Source organism: Lathyrus oleraceus, chromosome 2, assembly GCF_024323335.1.
Source record: "Lathyrus oleraceus cultivar Zhongwan6 chromosome 2, CAAS_Psat_ZW6_1.0, whole genome shotgun sequence".
Classification (NCBI taxonomy): domain Eukaryota; kingdom Viridiplantae; phylum Streptophyta; class Magnoliopsida; order Fabales; family Fabaceae; genus Lathyrus; species Lathyrus oleraceus.
The window spans coordinates 21504661-21528635 of NC_066580.1; the positions used below are offsets into that span (position 1 = coordinate 21504661).

The window sequence follows — 23975 nt, forward strand, 5'->3', positions numbered from 1 at the left end:
TTATTGGTATATTGATATATAATAAACATTCTATTGTTAATGTTATGAATAAACATTCCATTTATCATTGAGATTTTGGACATAAGAAATAAAAATATATTTATTTAGTAATGGATGAAATTTTCCAATCTGTTACTAATTTGAGGTATAAAAGCGCAAATATTAACCTTCATAATAAATGATTATTTAACCAAAATACATAAACCATGTAAAAGAAATACCAGAACCTCATTTGTTTTAAAATATAGTAATGAATACTACCAAATGTTGAAATTAATTGCAATTGATACAGTAAGATTTAATGCAACAAAAGATATTGAAACAAAAGGTTCACAATTTTAGTTAAAATTGTGAGAAATAAGTCCAGCAACAAAAATGATTTAACTTCGTACAATTCTTTGGTCCTTAAAAAACTGGGTTTATACAAAACCTGTCCGCAACCTTGTAGGAAGTGATGATTCATTACCCTGTAAAAAACAATTACATCCATATAAACAAATGTTAAAACATAATGTATATTTTATACAACTCATTCAATAAAATTCTAATAATAAACAACGACATTTGTTGATATAATATAACTAATGAAAAACTTATGTTCTATAAGTTTTCAAAAACTTCTTTGAACACGACGTTTGTTGTAGAACTCAATGGATGGTTATCCTTGTCATGGATTAATATCTTAAGCCTTTTTTTTCTTTTGACCCTTGATATTGCAACATATAGTTGACCATGACTAAATACACTTCTAGGCAAATACAATCCAACATAATCCAATGACTGACCTTGAGATTTGTTAATTGTCATAGCATAACATATAGTTATGGGAAATTGCCTTCTAGTCATTTTGAATGGCCACGGAGATTGTGTTGGAGTCATATCCATTCTTGGAATATAGATAACCCCTCCAATATTCTTTCCAGATATAATCTTTGCCTCGATAACGTGGTTTGCCAATCTTGTACCTATAGTATTTTAAACGAAGAAAATAATATGATTAATAACAAATCCATTACCAAATTTATTTGCAATTCATCTAGATTATATGTACCTTGGTATAGGCTGTTCGACTTTTTGCCCACATGAACATTCATAAGCTTTTTCAGGATTAGGTGCCTTCGAAGAACACCTTGTGCAGCCATAATAAAACCATCCATACTTTGAGACAGCAAATTTCAATGTGGTTGCTACAGTAACACATAAAGTTTCCTAAAAGCAAATCAAAAATGATATTAATTTCAAAAAGCAAACAATATAATTGTAATACTAAAGATAAATTCGGCTCTATAGTATTCAACTTACATGTTTGATTTTGCAGAACTGACTTAAGGACATACATTTCGCATTATGAATAAACCTTTCTAATGGCGAATACTGAGAATCACCAGACCAATTAGAAAGAGATTTTGCAGATTGAGTAGGCTTCTCCTTCTGTTCATTAGTAGGCAACATATAGAAATAAGATTGTTTTTGAAATTAAAAATTATGTATAATAATCTGAATATAAATAAATAAATAAAATCCATACTTAGACATAAAATCTTGAATTTCAGGGATGTCTTCATTTATCAACAATTTGGAACCACTCCATGCATTTGACACTGTAAATTGTATAATTAATATAAAAATTATTGAACGTATAATGAAAAATACAAATCAGCTATGTATTTATAAAGTCTGATAGCTCCATTGTTTTTAGGATCATTGTAGTAAGCCAAAAATTTTGATCCATAGATTTCCCATAAATTGCAATTTATGCAATTACCCCTATTTTGCAATATAAATAAACAATATTATATGATGAGATTCAGTGATGCAAAATATATAAATTTATCAAGCACATAAGTTATGAAAACAATGTGCATTACTTCAAATCTTTCAGCACAACAGAAACAACAACTTTCTTCCCCGGAGTGTTGGATTGGATATGGTTTATCTCACTAACAGCACCAATAATATCTACATTAAAGTAAGGTTCATTATTGAATGTGTTTGCAAATATATAAGTTATATAAGTTATAATAGAATTTAAATTACCTTCCAGTCTATCGGTTTTGCATTTGCCTTGAAGTATCTCACCAAAATCTTTAAAGAAATATCCTTTAGGTGGAATATTTTGAAGTTCGATTGCCTTCATTGTGGTACCACCAAGAAACACAATTTATTTTTAATAATCACATACCTTCCACTGAAAATCATTGTTATAGACACTGTCATTGTTTATAATGCAGGTCATATTCTCCTTAATGACCTCTTTCCATTTCAGTAAATGGTCATGACGAATAAGGACCTGAATCCGATCACCCTAACAAAATAAAAATAATCTTCTTTTTATATGTTATACAAAAAAGCATTTTGTTGTAATTACTAACTATCATACAAAAATCTATACTTAAAAAAAGAAAAGCAATTTACCAAGGAATCCATAACAATCATCTCCAAATGTTCAATACCCTTATTATTCACAACACTCCAAACATCCATTATTCGAACAGCAAGTCGCCAAGTTTCTTTTGAGTCATTGATGTCTTTCACAGAATCAACCTTTCTACTCATTTTCACTGAAAAAAATTCAAAAATTAATGTAACTGCAAATTTAGATGACTATAAAATTACAAACCTAATAACCTGGAAAAAAAAAGTATATAAATTTGATAGAGGTGTGTGGCAAAATGCTGAAAAAGATCAAACCTTTGATGTTACACATATATAACATCGAATTGATTAGCAGCATTCTTGAAGAAGAAGGCGTGAAGACTGTTGTGTTCCCAAGGAAATTTTCGGCGTGCAAGTAATAGGAAAATGCGTTTTTTATTTTAGTAGTATAAATAGGTAATTTATTTTATCACATTTTTCACTCACATCTAGTCTAAATTTGACCAATTTATTTTATTTAATTTTAATTTTTGTGTGTACACATTTTGTAACAACCCATTTTTTTAGTATTTAATTATTATACTATTATTATTATATTTTAATTTAATTATTTGGAGTGTTAAGTAATTAAGGGGTTGTGAGGTAGTATAATAATTTATTATATTAATTGAATTAGTATGTTAATTAATTAATTAGTTGGTATGAGATATAATTAAATAACTGAATTAATTAATTAACTTGGTGTGCATAGTGAGTGGTTAATTATTTGAATTTAAATAGAGGTATTTAAATATTAGGTATTATTGGGCCTAGTGATTAAATCAGATGATTTAAGCCCAACTAGAATACTATTATAAATAGTAAGAGTGAAGGAAGTGAGAATTAGAATTCACTTGAGCACTGAAGGCAATAGAGAAAGAGGAGAGGAAAAATAAAGAGGAGTTAGGGTTTCCATCAAATTGACAAGGTAAGGGGGGAATCCTTATTATTATGAGTTAGTATGATTGGGTCAATGGGTAGGAACATGATTTAGGTTGAAATCCTTAATTGGCATGGTTTTGGAATTATTAGGTATTGATAAATACTCTTGAATTGTGATGATTAAATTATGCTAAAACTGTGAATGAATATATAATTGGATGAGTCATAATTTTCTGAACGTGTAGCTTTTTACGGAATCGAAATCGGAGGTCCGGAAGTCCTCCAACGATGAAAAATGCGGGGAAATCTGCATTCTGTTTCGTGTTAGCGCAGGAACAGCTTTCTGTTTTGCGTTAACCGGTTAACTCAGGGCGTTAACCGGTTAACACTGTTACGATATTGAAAAAATTGCATTCTGTCTTGCGTTAACCGGTTAACCCAGGGCGTTAACCGGTTAACACTGTTAAAAATTGCCAAGAAGCGCATTCTGTTTTGTGTTAACCGATTAACCCAGGGCATTAACCGGTTAACACTGTTTGAAAAGTGAAAAATTGATATTTAAATGTTGTGTGCGTTTTGGAATGAAATCTATGCGTACATATTTGATGATTGGCCTATATTGGTGAATAATATACTGTATGAATGTTTATGTATACCCTTATTGAATTGTGAATGATTTATGGATATGGATGTGTATATGTAATCATGGATGATGTGTTGTGATGAATGTGTATATGTACCAATTGTGAGTCATGGTAATATGTGGGATGTTAAGACGGTTTATAAATGGTCTTAATTGCATATGTGTTGGTATGTGTGCATTCATTCATAGCATGGTTGACTTCATTGTGGAAGTGGTGAAACTGTGGGTTCACATGAGCAGACGTTGATTCTTAATTGGAATCAGGCGTAGTATTAAGCGGTGATCCTTCATTAGAAACAGACGTAGCAGACGTTAATCCTTAATTGGGATTAGGCGTAGTATTAAGCGGTGATCCTTCATTGGAAACAGACGTAGGGCTTTGGTCTTGTCCGGATCGGAAGCGTGGCTTGGATTCTAGATATTGAATCGGAAAGCGGTGAAACTTTGAGTTCACATTGAGGTACCACATGCATAGAGTCACATTGTCTTGCATTGAGTCGTCTAGAGTTATGAGATCATTGAATTCATGTATTGATGTGGATGCGATGTACGTTTGAAATGTGTGAGATGATTGTTGGTTAATATTATTGACGCGATAATACAAAGTGTGATGAATTCTTGAATTGTTGTTTTAATTCATTGTGCCTTATTATGCTATTTCATAATGATTTGAATTCTCACCCTTTCTGTTTGAATGTTACCTTTACATGTGTATCGTGCAGATACTACAGAGTAGTATTGCTGGAGTAGGTGGACGGTAGCTCGCTCAAGAATAGCTGGAGAGTTTCCGTATTTAGTTTGAAATTAGGTGATGAGTCAATGCTCTGGTCATGTAACACTGGGTAGATTAGTGGTATTGAACTCGTGTCTTATTTAGATATGTTTTATGTTATTACTTGTTTATTTTAATTGGAAGTGATTACTGAGGGATGATCATGGTATGGGACATGAATCATTTTATGAAATACATGAGTATTCTTTATTTTCCGCTGCGAACGCATATTGCTTGAATATTCATGATGAGTAAAATGTGTTACTTCAAATGGCCCGGTGTATTGTTGGTTTTTGAAAGTTTTAAGTTTTGAAAACGTCGATGTGACGCCCTTTTCTTTATATGCGTGCTTATTTACTCTGATTATATGCTAAATAATTTGGGGTAGAAAAAGGGGTGTTACACATTTCATTTGAAAATGAACCTCAATCAACATAACACATGCCGTTTTTTATTTTAGTAGTATAAATAGGTAATTTATTTTATCACATTTTTCACTCACATCTAGTCTAAATTTGACCAATTTATTTTATTTAATTTTAATTTTTTTGTGTACACATTTCATTTGAAAATGAACCTCAATCAACATAACACATGCTCCAATTTTATGCAAAATGATGGAAGTCCTCTTTGTATCCCAAATCAACAAAACACCCCATATTTTGGAAATCCACCTCTTATTCCAAATCCACACCATAATTCAAGATTTCAAAATTCTCTTTTTATCCCAAATCCATAAAATAATTCACCCATTGGAAATTACTCATATCATACATCACCTTACCCAATGAAAAACTCTCTTTTAATGTATTTTGATATATTTGAATCAATTTTTTAATTATATTTTATATAATATATAGTTGAATCAATTTTTATGTTGTCGAGGCAAATTTATTAAATTGTAAAATGGTAGAGTTAGTTAGAGTATTAAATAGAGTTTAGTACGAAATTACTTATAGGAACATGAAATTAGTTGTATTATGGATTGTAATTAGGGTAATTAAGTAATTATGGTGGTAATTAACTTTTATATATTAAAAGTAGATTATTTAATTAATTAAATTTTGTTTAGTTAGTTAATTTGGATTAATTAATTTTAATTAACTTGATTATTTGATCTAATTAAATAATTTTGATAATTAATTTTAATTATCTTAATTAATCGATTTAACCGAATTTTAATAAATTAATTTTGATAATTAAATATTGATTGATTTCTTCCACTATCATTTCATAATACACACTCGATTTCATTCAATTTCATCATCAATCCAAAACCATAAATAAATCGCATAATTCTCTATTCAAAGTTGAGCCCATTTTCAAACACCTTTGTAAGTCGATCGCTTTTAAGCATCGCCATCAACCTTACATAGCTTACTCTTAGGCTTTCTTACAATGAAACCTATTCGGTTATTGAATAATCGAGTAGATGATTGATTCACTAAATAAAATCCACTTCATTCGTAAACACAAATTTAAAATCTCGATCCAACATCGAGTATTCTTTATTAAAATTAAGTTAAAATATCTAACCACAATTAAATACCATTTCATTGGGAAATAAAAAAGGGGATGGTTTTGAGTTTTCAACTCCTCTCCTCTATTATTTGAATACGAGTTCTCTTACTCGGTTAGTCGAATAATCGTCATTCCTAATCCACTTAAGCATAAATTAAATCAAACGTTCTTACAATGAATAAAAATGAAATGGGGGATGGTTTTAAGCCTTTAACTCCTCCCCTCGATTGTTTGAATACGAGTTTTCTTACTCGGTCAGTTAAACACTCGTCATTTCTTTACAAACTTCTAAACCCAGATTAAATCAAAGTATTTTCATAATAAGAAATGAAAGGGGAGATGACTTTGAGTTTTCAACTTTTCTCCTCAATTGCTTGAATACGAGTTCTCTTACTCGGTCGGTCGAGCAATTGTCATTTTTCCGCAAATTAATAAATTAATTAAATCATTTTCACAATAAACTGTATGAAAAGGGAGATGGTCTTGCGACTTCGATTCCTCTCCTCAAATACTTGGATATGAGTTGTCTTACTCAGCCGTTCAAGTACTTGTCGTTTATTCTAAAATACATCAACCATACATAAACCTATTTTCATAATCACTCAGATGAAACAGAAAGTGGTCTAGAGTCTTCTATTCCCTTTTCTGATTATTAGGATACGAGTTGTCTTACTCGACTATCCGAGTAATCATTATCCATTCAAAACACCTTAATTATTATCCAATCCTTTTCATAATTACTCAGATGAAACAGAAAGCGGTTTAGAGTCTTCTATTCCCTTTCCCGACTATTAGGATACGAGTTGTCTTACTCGATTATCCGAGTAATTGTCATCCAACCAAAAACATCTCAACACATCAAATCTATCCTTTTCTCGCCCTCGTGCGATCAAAACCAATCAAACAAAACATCAAACACATCAAACCAACTCGTCACCCTCCGCGTGACCAAAACTCTTTCAGAAAGAACACTGTTAATCCTTACTAATGCGCACAACAAACTAGTGCTTAAGCCTCCGCTGAGAGTAAACAAGTCAGCGTTTAGCCTTTAGAACACGATCTAAAAAAGCTATTCACTAAAAGACACCAACCAACCGTAGTTTCCCGAGCTACGAATGCTCTGATTTCCTTATTCCCATAAGGATACGTAGGCCGGAGATTGTTGTATCTTCGCGAGCACACTAATAAAAAACCTCCCCCTTCTCCTTTCTAAGGTTGTCATCTATTTCTATTTTCAATATTTTATAACCCAAAGATAACAAACGAACATAAATTAACACTCGAAACACAAATTAGAACTAAAAGGTTCCCGTTGAGTACAACAGACGTAAGGGGTGCTAATACCTTCCCCTTACGTAATCCACTCTCGAACCCGAATATGGTTGCGACGACCATTATTCTAGTTTTCCAAAGGTTTTATCGATATTTTCCTATCCCTTTATTGGGATAAATAAAGTTCGGTGGCGACTCTGTTCGAACATAATTTTTTCCGCGACCATCGCGAGGAATCGTATTTTCCGAGATGCGACACATGTTTCTTGCTCGAGAGCCAAAGCCAATTTATTCTTTTAATTTTTTTGATTTGCCCCTCAATATGAATGATTTTTCCTTTAAACATAATATTATTTTTAGTGTTCCACACCACCCAACAAGTTACAAACCATATCATCAAACCTATATTTGACACCTTATTATCATGCAAGAATTCCTCAAAATTGTAGAGATGGCCAAACTAAGAGTCCTCCATAATCAAATTTGTAGAGATGCTTTTAAGTTAGTTGATCTTAAAGAAGTGTCCTGCCAAATATGCTACTTTTCGACAGAGTTTTGCATTTGCAAATAAATTTTAGAGCTTCCTAGGAATTTGCTTCCAATAAAATGTGATGATGGTTCTCTCTAATGGATGTGTAGAAAGATTTGACATTGAAACCTTGAAATTTGTCGGGTATCTTTATGTTATGAGTCCTTTGTATTGGGGGTAGTGTTGAGCAAGAGAGCTTGAAGATGATGTAGTTTTTCTCTATCAAGGTGAGATTCTCCGGTATCACATGAGATATGACATTCGTAGGATTCATTAATGAAATAGCCCAAGTTTGAAATGCAATTGTTTTTATTACCTGCAAAAGAAAAAGGTTAGGAAAAAGATCCCTCAATGTTGTCTCACCTAACCACACGTCCTTCCAAAACATAATTTTGTCTTCGTTGCCCAATTTGGCTTTGATAATGTTGTTGAACCGATTCAAGCCAACGTGTTTCTCTTTTCATACTTTCATGATATCTCACCATCAAATGGATTATTTATTATTGCAATGTGTAACATTGTTTTGCAACACAAAAGATGATAGGTTGCCATATTTAAATGATAGAAAGTTGAGCCATTGTTCTTTCACATCATGTAAAAAGTGTCACTTCCATTTCCCTAATAGTGCCATATTGAAATAAGTTAGATTTTTTTACCCCCTAATCCATCTTTCTATTTGGGAAGGCAAACATTCGTCCACTTCACCAACACACCTTATTACCCTTAAAACCTCCACACCATAAGAAACTGCTCTGAATTTGTATCAGCTTATTGATGATCTTTGTAGAAACCTTGAAGAAGGAAACAAAATAGAGGGATAAATTATTGAGCACAAGGTTTATTAACATAATTATAGGTATCGACCTTTCCAAAATGAGAGTCAATTTTTAACATTCTCCATTAGCTCCAAACAAAATTCCCAAGAACTTCAAATGGGCCTTTGATACACAACAAGACATAAAAGTTGATGATGCTCTAAAAAAAGAATCAACTAAATTGACCCCAATCAAAACACTTTCGAAGAAATTTACCTTGAAACCTTATATTAATTGAAATCTTAATAACATTGTTTTGAGGCACCACAAATTTTACCAAGATCCTTCAACTAGAAGGATTGTATCATCCACAAATTGTGGTATTATGTACTAAAGTGTTTTAGGAACTTTTTTGTTGTTTGATATCCTAAACTCTGGTGCTATATTAGTGAGTATTGTTAGGCATTCTGCTACAATGCTGAAAATAAAGGTTGTTATCGGGTCCCTTTGACGAAGTCCTTTTCCCACTCTAAAATCTTTCATTGGAACTCCATTTACAAAAAAGGACATGGAACTTTTGCAAATGTATTTTTTTCATCCAAGATATAATGGTGCTCTTGAATCTCATCGTGCTTATCATATTCATAAGGAAATTCTTATTAACTATATTGTAAGCCTTTTCAAAGTCAATGTTCAATAATAAACATTTATCCTTTCTTATTTTCACCAAATCAAAAATATTGTTTACAACCATCATCTCATCCAAAATATTTCTACATGTAAGGAAGACGGATTGACAAGGGTAAATAACCTTTGATGTGACTTTCTTAAATCTATATGTTGATAGCTTCGAAAAGATCTTGTAAAGGCCCTGTATGAGGAAAATTGGGTGATAATCTATGTCATGTTCTGCCTCCGGTTACACAAACTGAAGCCTTGCATGAGCTTTATACTCTGTAAGTAAACCTCAACATGCAAGGTGATAATAAATTGTTGAACAACATGTTTTGCATTCCCTGTCTCAAGCAGAAACTCACTCGGAGAAGGTGCAACCAAAGCACTTGTTGTCATTAAGAATTACAGAGGGCAAGATTATGAAATTAGTGGAGAAGCCTAAAAAAACATGAACATATTAAAAACATAAAGAACCAAATTTAAATAAAACATATACTAAAAACATGCAATGATTAATTGTCATCACAACTCCAAATTATAACATTTGCTTATACTTAAGGATAAACTTGAAATTGATGATTTTAAGAAAAAATGAGTTTATCTACTTCAATGGTAATGTCTAAGTGTGGTGCTGCTTACTAGGATACTTCCATGTTTAAGCTTAAGTTTCACTTTTATTCTCATACTTCAAGATGAATAAATAAAAAGATTACAAACACATATCTTTACAACTTTTTCTCTCTTCATCACCAATTCACTCAAATAATAAAGGTATCATTTAATCAAACGGTAAATATCACTTTACAATAGGCTAGAAAATTTTATAAATAATCTATCAAATCAATATTATTATACACATTTTTGAGGTCTTAAAGGTCTAACAAGGCTTGGGTTAATGTATGATAAATTTGGGAAAATATGATGAATTCTCGAAGTTAGACACTAAATTTCTTCATTCATCCATTCTTTTAGAGTTTGTGTTTCTTTTACCAAATTAAACACTAAAAGAGATGGTCCTAAGTTATTCGAGACTCTTTTTCTTTTATGGGTACCAATTTGTTTTTCTTTTTGTTTTCTATTTCTTTTTCTTTGAACCATTTTTTCCTTTTTTTCCCTTCTTGTGGGTACCTATTTCCTATAATATTTTTCCAGTATTCTTTAAATGCTATTATTTTCTATTATGACCACCAACCAAACTTAAAACATTGTTATTTTAGATCATCCTCAAATTTAAAATTATGATATGCTTATGATATTTCTCATGACTACCTAATTTTAATTTTAAGGAGATAAAACTAATTACAAGTATATTGTTATGCACAATAACTTTATTCAATTTAAAAACAAAGAAAGTGAGATGGCTCAAATGGGCTAGCAAATAATATTTAATTTATATATAATGGGATAGTCCTAAGGGGTTATAGGCACCAAGAAAATTTTGACTCATTATGTGAATAACATGACAATTAATCATAAAGAAATAGTTCAAGTTCTAGAAAATTTTACATTTACATGAATACTCTCGTATTAAGAACAAATAATAATAATAATAAGTGAATATTTGGCCAAACCCACACTTGTTTTGGTTTCTAAAAGTTAAGAAGACTTTTGAGCTAGACTTCAATATTTATATGTTATCCTTATCTTGATCTTTTTTAATCTTAAGCATTCACATTTGGTACATGATGTATTTCATAATCAAACTCTTGTTTTATCATTAATAGTGTAAAGGACATAAAAAACCATATCTCATAATTCAACAATTTCATTAATTCAAATGAGAAATAGTTACAAACTTGATGTTATGAGTCTGATATAAAGCTGAAACAAATGATAATTAATTGAATCAAAAGCTAAACAATACTATAAAAATTTCAAGTAGAGTGAAATGAAAAAATATTGGGTTATGATGGGTTTGTCTCTCGTCGAACGCTCGTTTAACTTCATTAGCTTAACGTCTCGTTTCCAAAGTTATATGGTACTTCTTGCTTAAAGTAACGTCAACTTTATTCTTCACTACCATGGACATATCCTTAACAATTTCCCTTTTGTTGCAATTGGATAAGGTAGTTTGAGTTGTGATATCGTGACTTTATTTTCATTGAGGCTTTTTCTCGCATGATATACTTCATGAAAAAATTTGCGAGTTTTTAGCAAAGAATTGCTCCAACTACGTAATCATTAGTGTCACACATCAATTCAAAGGGTAAATCCCAATTTGGGGTTATGGTTATGTAATATCCCACACTCTCTCATTCTAAGCAATGATGTTTATACGAACGATGTAATTGGAAGATTGGGGAGTAAAATGGACAATTTACCCTAAAGGGTATCCTAGTATTTTACAATGTCATGTAACACTTTAAGTTAAGTTAAGAATAATTAGGTTTTGTTCCATACTAAAATCAATAATGGAGTTAGGATCAAAAGTAATGGCAGATTCAAGCTTTTGGCATGGTGAAGAGGGGGCTGACCTGCAAGGTTAGCACTCCAACACCCAATTCAACATGTGAGAGAGAATGGTGAATTGAAATTAGGTTTGAAACTTAATATCTTAATTTTCGACTTCTCTCTCTATATAGTAGCGATTGAGTAACAAACTTGATATTTTCCAGTCGTGGATTGCAGAGAGTCATTGGATACACATGAAGTTTATATCCTGTATGATTATACGTATGATAGTTCCTGTGTGTTAGGAAGATTCTAGAAGGACTATAGCTCCTTCTGAGTGGTCAGTCGAGACTGATATGGTCGGCTCAGAACAATTTCCCCTAAAACCTTGTCTACGTGTAGCAAGGCAAGGGTTTGTTGCACTAACATTGGTTTTTGATTGCTCTCTCATTTACCTTCAGAAGAGTAAAAGTTAACATTTCTATTTATTGGTAATTCACACTTTTAATGCTCTATACTTTAAACATCTTATCAAAGGTATAGTAGTTACAACTCTTGGGAAATGAAACACTCAATTGTTGTATGCGAATGATTTGAAATGTTCGATAGAGTCTACTTCATTTTGCATGCTAGCATACAGTTCTTAAAGAGTCAACATTGCATTTCTTTGAGTCATTTTCCAAGTTTAATGGTTATCCTTATTTTTCACATTTTGTTTTCTTGCATGTGAAAAAGTTAGTACATAAAGGGTAAAAGTCGTAGATGAATGCTAAAAAATCCCAGAAGAATGCTCAATCTTCGTGGGTGGACTATGTCTACTCTTCAACCATTTGTGATTTTGCTATATAAGGCAATCTTGACATATCCTTTTTTGAGGTTGGTTCACTTTCAGATTGGGGTTTCTTTACCTTGAATGAGTATGAAAGGATATGTAATGACTAGATATTGGTCCATTCCATTTTATGAATGCACCTCTTCAGTTTGGGTATCCACTTGCCTTTCACTACCTCTAAGGGGGAAGTTCTTAAGCATTTGGTAATGGCTTCATCGCGACTTCACCCATCAAGTTAGGAGTATGTGAAAGTCTAACGATACTAGTGTGAATACTTGAATAGGAAGTCTTCTTTGCCCCCTTTCTTTCATCTCTTTTGATGTCGCCATGACCCTGTGACCCAAACACATAGTAGATGGTTAATTTTTATGGTTCTGACAATACCGGACTTTGGAGCTTTTTCTAAGATGCAACTTTCAAATATATATTCTTTATGGTTACTCTTGTCCACCCATAGGCTTACGCCATAATTTACGTTATTGGGAATATAATGGAAGGTGGATGCTCTAAATTGTTCCCTAAATACCAGACTGAGAGTCATTTTCTCATAGGAAACATGGTGTATGTACATAAAGAGGAAGACCTTTCTATGAAAGTTTTGTACCAGAGAAGCGATTGGTGAGCTTCATTGATGACCTTGGTTATTTTGGGGGTTGTGTCACCTTAAAGAAGGTCGATCGAGAACACTTGAAGCACCTCATTAATACCCAATTTTTTATGGAAGCTTGTTCTCGGGGAAGATAAGAAGGTTATTATTTGTAAGTTCTAGAAGTTCTTGGCTTCTTTGCCTTTAATTTTCTTATTCATGAATATTTACTTTAAGAATGATTTTGTGTAGATTTGATGAAGAATGAGGTAAATTTTTAACTTCTGAGGTGAGGAATACAATCAATAGGGATTTAAGTGGACCCATCCACTACTTTGGATCCTTCTGAAAGTGTTGTTGCTTTGGTTGCTCTTTAGAGGCCGCATAGTGCGACGGGGTCAGACCCTCACTTCTCCAAAAGATGCCATGCCTCTCCTCTGAAGGAGGATTATTCGTATTTGGCCAATTTGTATGGGCATGCACTAGAGGAAGAATTGAAAACTATGTCTCGATATACTCAACATGCCTTTGCTACTTTGGCCCTCGGTGTAACACCCTAAATCCCGAAATTTATATATTAAGCTTTATACGACAACCTAAGGTGTCACCAACGATACATCCTCTAATAAAATAAACATTTAACAAAAAACGCAACAGAAATATCAACATCATCAACACCTGTCATCGCGCACTCACCTTCACTAAGGGTATCATTGCAACGATATCGATCTTATATGAATTAAATATAACAACATAACTTAGACATTTAGTCTCAACTTCAAAATTATCTAAATTTTATCAAAATATTGAGTTATCATGTTCAACTCTCAACAAATCCAATATAAACCAAATAAAGCAATTAACCTCAAAGAAAACATAATAAGCAAGCAAACATTCTCATTCCCAATGTTACGGGATCAAATCAAGACTTCTAAACAATGATGAAACTAAACGAAGTAACTTTAGGAGCTAACTTCCACTTACAACAACAAACTCTACTCCTGAGTATCTGCAAGATGTCTATGGTGGACAACATGAAATCAAGGGGATGAGAAACAACAAACCAATATAAACAATGGAAGGAATGCTAAGGTAGAGAACATACAACAAACACACATTCAATACACAATCAACAACAATATATTCTCACACCCTTCACAATAACATGTACATATTCACAACTAATCAACAACATCATGAATAATCAACTACATATGCAATCATATATGCAAATGTACTTACAACTGACCCATTATGCATGCAATACTATTCATGAACACTTAGGTTCATCTCGCTCTTGATCCTCACCATAGGATCAGAGCACACCAAATCGTTACCATCACCATAGGTAATGCTTCACCAGCTCCCACATGGAACCGACTACTCGCTCCCGATCCCCATCATAGGATCAGAACACACCAAATTTTGTTATCATCACCATAGGTAACACTTCACTATTTCTTCCTTAGAATTAGCTACTCGCTCCTGGTCCATACGAGCGGACCAGATCATACCAAAATTGGACCGAAGTCCGTACACCATGATGCATGGCTCTCAATAATATGCATTTCACCAAAAGGTTCACCAAAAGAATCACCATGCACATCTCACCATTTATGCACAGCATCGTTCATCATACGCAACAATTAACCAATTTTATGACAACAATAAACAACACCAAACAACAACAACCCAATAAACGTAACTTCATAAGCATTCATTCATGTTACTTCACAAAAACAACAACACATCATCATATAAACCTAATGATTTGCTAACCGATCATATAAGACAACATAAACATTACCATAGTAGATACATGATTATAATTCAAATAATTCACTAAGCCCTACCATGAAGTATCTACGTGCATTATCTTTCCAAAGCTTTGAACAACGTCTCATTTTAACTTACTGAACAAAAACTACGGCCAAAATAGTCGAACAATACAACAAAATCAAAAATAGAATTTTTGGAAATTTGGCCCATGACAATTGATTGTCAAAGGATGATAATTGATTGTCAGTAAACATGTTTTGGTACTGACTTAACAAAAAATCACATTTCCAGGCAGTTTAATCGATTTGAATTCAGTGTCAATCGATTGTACTGTGTTATTTTCCAAAAAAAAACAATTTTTACACACGTTCATCATCTTCTTCCTCTCTAAACCACCATACATGAAACCAACCAATTTTCCCCAAAATTTAATCAACTCCAACACGAATTAAACAATGAAATAATGTTATCACCACCGTCACATGTTACAACACCTATTTCATCATGATTCATGGTAATCCATCAACCATTTCAACAATAGTTTCATCATCAATCATGACCAAAACTCAAGCATTCAAACATTCATCAATGACATAATTTTATACATGCATATTCATGATATTTCAAACATAGATTCAACCATAGCAACACATATACACATAAGATCAACCAACAAAATTTCAGAAATTTATCATACAACAATTCATCAAAAGAAACCTAGGAACTCTAATGAGAGTAAGGACCTATCTTCTTTATACCATCATACAATACATACATATTGATAGTCCTTTATCCCCCTTTATCTTATATTTCTATCAAAACAACAATAACTTCTAAGGAATTCTTCCCTCAAACCCTAGCTTTGTGTTTCTCCCTTTTTTCTCCAACTTTTGTTTTCGTGTACCGTAAACTTTCTCAATTCCCACATCCTCCTATTTATAAAAATAGGTTGAATCATTTCATTTAGCCTTTTCCCTCATTTACCTCCAAGTTATTCCCCAAATCCCCTCATTGCCCTTTATTTCTCTATTAACTCTTATTTTCTCCAATTTTTCTTATTCTTTAAATAATAATTAAAAAATTGATTATTCTAATTATTATCCAATTTATTCTATTTTCCCACCATGCCCCACTAATTCCACTACACCACATCATCACATTAGATCATATTATTTATTTAAATGCATACTAACATTAATTAATTAAATAAAATAAATCCAAATAACTCAATTAAATAATTTAATCTAATTGAAAAAAATGGTTATGTATTGTTTTGTAACATCTTGAATCTTAGATAATATTTGGAGCATTTCTTAAAAAAAATGTTTTGTAATGCTTCTTTATGCAATTTGAATGATGTTGTTAGCAATTTGAATGATATCTTTTGGTCTATCAAATTGTTAGCTTGGAGATGGTTTGTAATAGGAGGAATTTCTTATTCTAACTTTAATTTTCTAGATTTTAGCATGGCTCCCATTAGTTGCTTATCTTAGTTTTTTTGGTCTGAAATTTTTCTTTGTTTTCAGCTGGATTGTATATGGATCGGAGTATCCCTTATACTCCATTTGAATGATATATTGTTTTTAGAAAGAAAAAAAACAAATGATCAATTTGGTGTGTGATTTGACAAATGTGGTTTTGATTAACAAAGGAGAAATTGAAAAAAAAACATTAAAAAGAGAGGATCAACCCCGGATTCTTGGAGCATTTCTTTTAAAAAAGTGATTTTCTTTATAATATTAGTTAATCTTTATAATAAATAATAAATACATGATTACGATATTAACATTTTTTGTTTCCCTTTTTTCTGAAATTTCATTATTAAAATAAATGGGAGATTATTATAATTAATAATAATTAATCACTATTGATGTATTTCAAAATGATAAGAAAATATATAAGTGAAGATTATTTTTTGAAATCAGAAATAAGCAATGTTTGTGAAGTGTTGCCGTAGGTAATTTATATATTGAGTTCGAAAATAGACAACACTTATGAACTATTATTGTAGACGAAACAATGCACAATTTTGTAAAAATGTTGTTATAGGCGAAACAATGCAACATTTGATAAAAATGTTGTTGAAAGTGTGTGTTTTATCAAGGGTCGCAACCTTGTAAAACATCATCATTTTGTCCTATAAATTGAACCTTCGGGATTTAGAAAAATACATTAGAAAAACTTATCCACTTCACACAAAATTTTAGATTTCATCTTCCTTAGATTCGAACAAACTCTAAGATAATTTAAAAATACTTAAAATACTTCCAAATAAAAAATGATTCATTCACAATTATAACATCAATATATTTATATTTACAATTAATTTTTTAAAACCGCACACTGCACCATTTTCTATGTCATACCTTTTTTGAAACAACACATTTCACTTATATCCATTCCTTTGCACCAACACATTTCACTTATATCCCTTCATTTGCACCATTTTCTATATCATACCTTTTGAGACAACACAATTCTAAGAACTCATATCCCTATTCTCTCTAGTAAAACAAACCTTATCTCTCACTAAATTCAATGAACTTTCGGTGCCTCTTTACTTCCCTTCCATACAAAATATTTAAAAAATGATTCATTTTCAAAAATAGTACCTTAAAAAAAGAAATCAATTATATAAGTGTTTACCCAATTAAATTTAAACTAATTAACGGTTTCTTCCAACCACTATATATTTACGTTGCCACCCACCAATATGCTCAAATATTATTCAGATAATATAGCATATAATGCAATGAATCGGAATACCAAATATTATTAAATTATATTATATGTTGCCAATTATTCAACAACACAGCTGGAATAGCTCAGTTGGTTAGAGCGTGTGGCTGTTAACCACAAGGTCGGAGGTTCAACCCCTCCTTCTAGCGTTTTTAATTTTATTTTCTCTTTTTTGATTTTTCAAATACACTTTGTTAAATCTAAACGGGCCAATACATGGGCCTATGATTTATTAAAATCTACTAACATACGAAAATTGCTTTTTGCACCTATTAACTTTTATTTAACACCCCATTTTCATATCACACACCAACCTTTCTAGATAGTTTTGATAAAAATTATTTTTTATTAAGAAATAATATTATGTTATCCTTTATGTCCGTCTGCCCTATAAAAAAGTCAGTATAATATAAATCTTGTTGTTTTTTGTTGACATAAAACAAATTACAATATACATGATTATCTCTATTTTTATTAGATTAACTTACATTTTAGATTGAAATTCTCAAACAATTGAATTCATTATGAATTTACTATCTATAGAATAGTTTTTATCAGTTGATTTCCTTATGAATTTATTTATTTATTTTTGGTTATTTTTATTTTAGAAAAACTAACACTAATGATAGCTCAATACTAATATTCACAATTTAATTTTATAAGTAATACTATTACTTCATAATATATAAAAGAACCAAGGTCATACAAAAAAAATTAAGACATATCAATGTTAAAAGATAATATATATTATTCATTTAATAATAAATATTAAAATTTATTTGTATGATATAATTAAAAAATAATACACAAGATATTTTTGTGTCCTTTAACTTTATCTTAAGGTCTATTTTGGTCCCTCAATTTTAAAAAGTCTAAATTGATTCTTTAATTATGCAAATAGTGTCATATTCATCCTTCTCGTTTGACCCGTTAGTCAAAGTCAATATAAGTGTTAACTGACGCACACAGGTAGCTGATGTGAAATGTATCGTCCATGTGGAATTTAAGTGTACAACCTTAAAAAAGAAAGTGAAACGATTTGAGGCATTTGGAACACATGCCAAAAAAAAACCTTGCAGAGTCATTGACGATCCTTGAAGGTGCATCAATTGCGAGTTTTAGGCGAAAACGTTCGTTGTAGGTTAAATCGAAGACACATTGTTGACTAGAGGTATGTTTAAAGTTAACTCATGGAAGGACAAAGAAACTATCAGTCAAAAGGTCATAAACACCATTTGTAGCATCATGACATACAACTAGATTGAGTGTACCCAAAACTATAATTGGACATATAACAACAAGGACAACACCAACAAAGAGAACCACACCAAAGACGTAAATTTAGTTTAACTTAGAAATGTCTGTCATGTTGTCTGTTGAACTTAGTTTAAGTTATATGTTAGTTTAAGTTTGAACATGTATCCTTATGTAGTGTGTTTTAGAATGTAATGTGCTTTGAACCTATGCAGTGCTTTGAACCTATGAAGTGCCTTTTGAACTTATGTAACGTAAAATATTAGTGGTATACACCATAATTGATATAAATGTAATGCGTTTTGGTATATATCAATTATGCCTTGTTTTATCTGTTTTGGTATAAAGTGTTTTGGTTTAAACTATAATTGATATCTCAACTGATACACATTAACTGATGCACAATTCATAAACCAACACAGATTGGTCGCTACACAATTAACTGATACACATTAAATGATACACACATTAAGTGATGGCAATTGATGACATTAAGAGATGATGTTCTTACATTAACTGATACAACCTGGTAACATTCAAACCTACATAAACAAATGATGTTCTTACATTAACTGATACAACCTGATTACATTCAAACTGATACAAATAGATTCAAATTAATTCAATCTCATACACTTATTACAACATTCTAAATACTAACACACATAAAACAATACAAAACATACTCTTCCAAATTTTCGCCCATTTTACCATCTTCTTCATTTGAATTTGTACTTCCCTCAAATGTTGCTTCAGCTCCTCATTTGTAGCCCTAAGATTCTCTACCTCTATTTTTGCTGCATCAAGTTCGTTTGATAGCTTCCCTAACCTACTTTTTTACTTCTTCATAAATTGGTCTTTCTCATCTACCACATCTTCATAGAACCAATAAAAAAATCCACAAGGAACTTGCGTTGAACCCTGTGTAATTGGCAAATGGTCTATATCATAACAACAGGCGAAGAAGAAAATTTTCAAATTCATTGTTACCTTAAAATGTCAACATCCCCAAATTTGTTTCTCAAAACTCGTAACATTTGAGGTCATGCGAAGAACAGTCACGTCTCCACAGCGATAAGGGGTTCCATCGGATATTGGAGCATGTGTATACATTAGATTCGTTTGAATAGTGCCCAGAATTCATTGTTAATGTTGATTGCTACTTCAATTTTCACGACCAATTTTAGTGTAGACCTCTGCCAATTGAGGAACCCTAAATCGATTTGGGGGGAAACCTAACAAGAGAGGGAGGAACATAACGAAACCTAAGGATGGAACGAAGAAGATGAAATATCAAATCCACGTCACCTGCCACACATACATATACAAACGACATTTCATCCAAATGGACGAAAATGACCGATGTAACACTATTTGAACATTTAAAGAATCAATTTGATTTTTTTTTTAAATTCAGGGATCAAAATGAACTCCAATATAAAATTAATATAAAATTAAAGGATCAACAATGATATTTTGACAGAATAATACTACTAACACCGAGACCCGAAACTCGTCCATAAACATGGATATCCCTTAATTTACTTCAGTATATTACATAATTTATAATTTATATTAGTATGCTTGGTTTGTCTTTTGAAAAAGTCAAAAATAATTTTAAAAATGTAAATTTGATTTTGAAGTGATTTTAAAATTAACATTAGTTTAACTCACAAGACTAATTCAGTGATAAACTTTCCCTAAGGAATAAACAAAAATCCACTTCCTTATAATTCAACTGACAGGTGTGAATTTCTCATGACACATCTTCCATTCACCACTGAGAAAAACATGACTTCTTTTAGCTCAAAAACTCTGACCAACGACTATAGAGTTTTCCTTTCCTTTTACTACCTCAAATTGATGACAAAACAAGCTCCTTTGACTTTTCATGTTACATTCAACCTAGGTTACATAAAATTAAAAACCGTGACACACAATCACAAAGACAATAGTTTAGGAAACTGACATGAAAAAACACTTCATTAAAATATATAAAATCCTTGTAATTTGTTACTCCTATGAATCAAATCAAAACCGTGTTTTTGTACTACCTTTGACATTTGGCTTCCATTTTCTCATTCATTTCTACTACCAATAAAGCCATCACAGAACACAAACTTCTCAATCAAACCACACCCTTTTTTTTCTTTCAATAATTTCTCATTTTTGTCTCAAAAGTTCAATTTTTTTGGTTTCATCCTCTTTGTTTACCTCAAATTTGGATAAAGTTTTGCTCTTTCCAATTTTGGGTCTCAGATTTTCAAGAAAAAGGGGAAATTTTTAGTATGATTTTCAAGGTTTTTTCTATTTTGATTCTACTTGTGTTATGTTCTTTTGCTGTGGAAGCCATTTCTGTGAATCATAATCACAATAGTCTCAAGAAGAATGGATCTTCTCTTGCTGCTATAAAGTTTCCTGAACATCCAAGTTTCAATGTTGCTTCTTCTTCTGAGGACACTGATTGTGGTTTCTCAAATTCAGACAAATTTGGAACTTCAATGAAACCAGGTGAAGAAGATGTTGAGGCTTTTCTAGATTCAAATCCACAGAAGAAATCCGTGAAGCTTCATTTGAAGCACATATCAATGAGGAATGAAATTGAGCCAAAAAGAAAATCAGTGATTGATTACACAGTAAAGGATTTGACAAGAATTCAAACTCTTCACACAAGGGTCATTGAAAAGAAGAACCAAAACACAGTTTCAAGGCTGCAGAAAGCAAATCCAAAGCAGTCATACAAACCAGCAGTTGCTGTTGCTCCGGTCGCTGCGGCTGCGGCTGCGGCCTCGCCGGAATATTCGACTCAGCTTGTGGCAACTTTGGGATCAGGAGTGAGTCTTGGCTCTGGTGAGTATTTCATGGATGTGTTTATAGGTACACCCCCTAAGCATTATTCTCTAATACTTGATACTGGTAGTGACCTTAATTGGATTCAATGTGTTCCTTGCATTGCTTGTTTTGAACAAACTGGTCCATATTATGATCCTAAAGAATCTAGTTCTTTTGAGAATATAACCTGTCATGATCCTAGATGCAAACTAGTTTCATCACCAGATCCACCTAGGCCTTGTAAAGATGAGAATCAAACTTGTCCTTATTTCTATTGGTATGGTGATAGTTCCAACACAACCGGTGATTTCGCATCGGAAACTTTTACGGTTAATCTCACAACCAGTGAAGGAAATTCGGAGTTCAAACATGTCGAGAACGTGATGTTCGGTTGTGGTCATTGGAATAGAGGACTATTCCATGGTGCTGCTGGTTTGTTAGGGTTAGGGAGAGGACCTTTATCATTTGCTTCTCAGCTTCGGTCTATCTATGGTCATTCGTTTTCGTATTGTCTCGTCGATAGAAACAGCGACTCGAGTGTTAGTAGTAAGTTGATATTCGGCGAGGATAAGGAACTTCTTAGCCATCCGAATTTGAATTTCACTTCTTTCGTTGGTGGCGAAGAGAATTCGGTCGATACGTTTTACTACGTCGGGATAAAATCGGTTATGGTTGATGGCGAAGCGTTGAGTATACCAGAAGAAACTTGGCGATTATCAGAAGAAGGTTCTGGTGGTACTATAATTGATTCTGGAACAACTTTAACTTATTTTGCTGAACCTGCTTATGAGATTATCAAAGAAGCTTTTATGAAAAAGATTAAGGGGTATGAAATTGTTGAAGGCTTTCCTCCTCTAAAGCCATGTTATAATGTTTCAGGAATTGAGAAAATGGAGTTACCTGATTTTGGGATTTTGTTCTCAGATGGAGCAATGTGGGATTTTCCTGTTGAGAATTACTTTATACAGATTGAATCTGATGTTGTTTGTTTGGCTATTTTGGGGACTCCTAGGTCTGCTCTTTCAATTATTGGAAACTATCAGCAGCAAAATTTTCATATACTTTATGATATGAAGAAATCTAGACTCGGTTACGCACCGATGAAGTGCGCTGATGTTTAACATTCTTTTAAGGTTTGAAAGGCACCCAGATTATAAGCAGTCAGCGCATCTGAAGCCATCTGAATAAGATCAAACAAATTAGATCTTAACAGGATGGTCGTACATGCGATCAACGCATCTGAAGCCATCTGAAAAAGATCAGTTATTCGGATGGTTGTTGGTGCGCTGACTCTGCATGCAATCCGAATGAATGTGTTTAAAGATTACACTGTATAGTCTCATAATTGTAAACATGGTTATTAAGAGGATGTAGAATTTTTGGTTTTTGGTTAGATGGGAAATTATTTACATAGAAAAATAAAAATAAGTTTAGGTTATATTTTAGGGTTTATGACCAAACACAAACTTGTTTTGTATACATTTTAACTGATTCAATTTTAAGTTTATTGTTTATTCAATTTATATAAGTTGTTCTTTCATTCTCTTGCTGTAACATTTGTTACTATTATATTTCTCATAGATAATTTTGTTGTTTATAATAATTTTTCTCAATTTGAGTGATTAGTCTATACTATTGGCCGTGCAGAAAATATTTGATTTATATATAAAAAGAGAGCGGAGTTAATTTTTCTTTTAAGAAGAATTTTGTGACTCAATTAGAACGATTAATCAATATGTGTAAGTGTATATAATATATACCTAATGTCAATTTTATTTTTATTAAACAAATGATGAAATGGTTGCTTCCTAGATGTAGACTCAATGTATTATTCAATGGAAATTTCTGTTAGGCCACTCAAACTTTTTGAATAAAAAAGTAACACATGCATGCCACCAAAGAATTTGTCAACTAAATTTATCAAGAGTTTGTGTACCATACATTTTGCCATCTATTCTATTGGCTTATCTCTTGGTGGATTGACATGTTTGCCCAAACTATATACATGTAGTTTACCAACTACATCATTAATTAATTCTATGAGTGTGAAATATATGAAAGTTAAGTTTTCCATTCAATTGGTCTTATGTGAATATTT

The 23975-nt window shown here is 31.9% G+C and overlaps 1 protein-coding gene and 1 non-coding gene across 2 annotated transcripts; both read left to right on the forward strand.

Annotated features, from left to right (window-relative positions):
* The first annotated feature begins 17866 nt into the window (after positions 1 to 17866).
* On the forward strand, positions 17867 to 17940 carry TRNAN-GUU (transfer RNA asparagine (anticodon GUU)). Its single transcript has one exon. It is a non-coding gene; the product is annotated as a tRNA-Asn (tRNA).
* A 3054-nt stretch (positions 17941 to 20994) lies between these two features.
* LOC127117774 (aspartyl protease family protein 2) lies at positions 20995 to 23396 on the forward strand. Its single transcript, XM_051047882.1, has one exon. It carries the CDS (start codon positions 21334 to 21336, stop codon positions 22996 to 22998), a length of 1665 nt encoding a protein of 554 aa, XP_050903839.1. The 5' UTR covers positions 20995 to 21333; the 3' UTR covers positions 22999 to 23396.
* The last annotated feature ends 579 nt before the right edge of the window (positions 23397 to 23975 follow it).

Coding starts and splice junctions, on each gene's coding strand:
- LOC127117774 (XM_051047882.1), top strand. CDS start 21,334: ATGATTTTCAAGGTTTTTTCTATTTTGATTCTACTTGTGTTATGTTCT.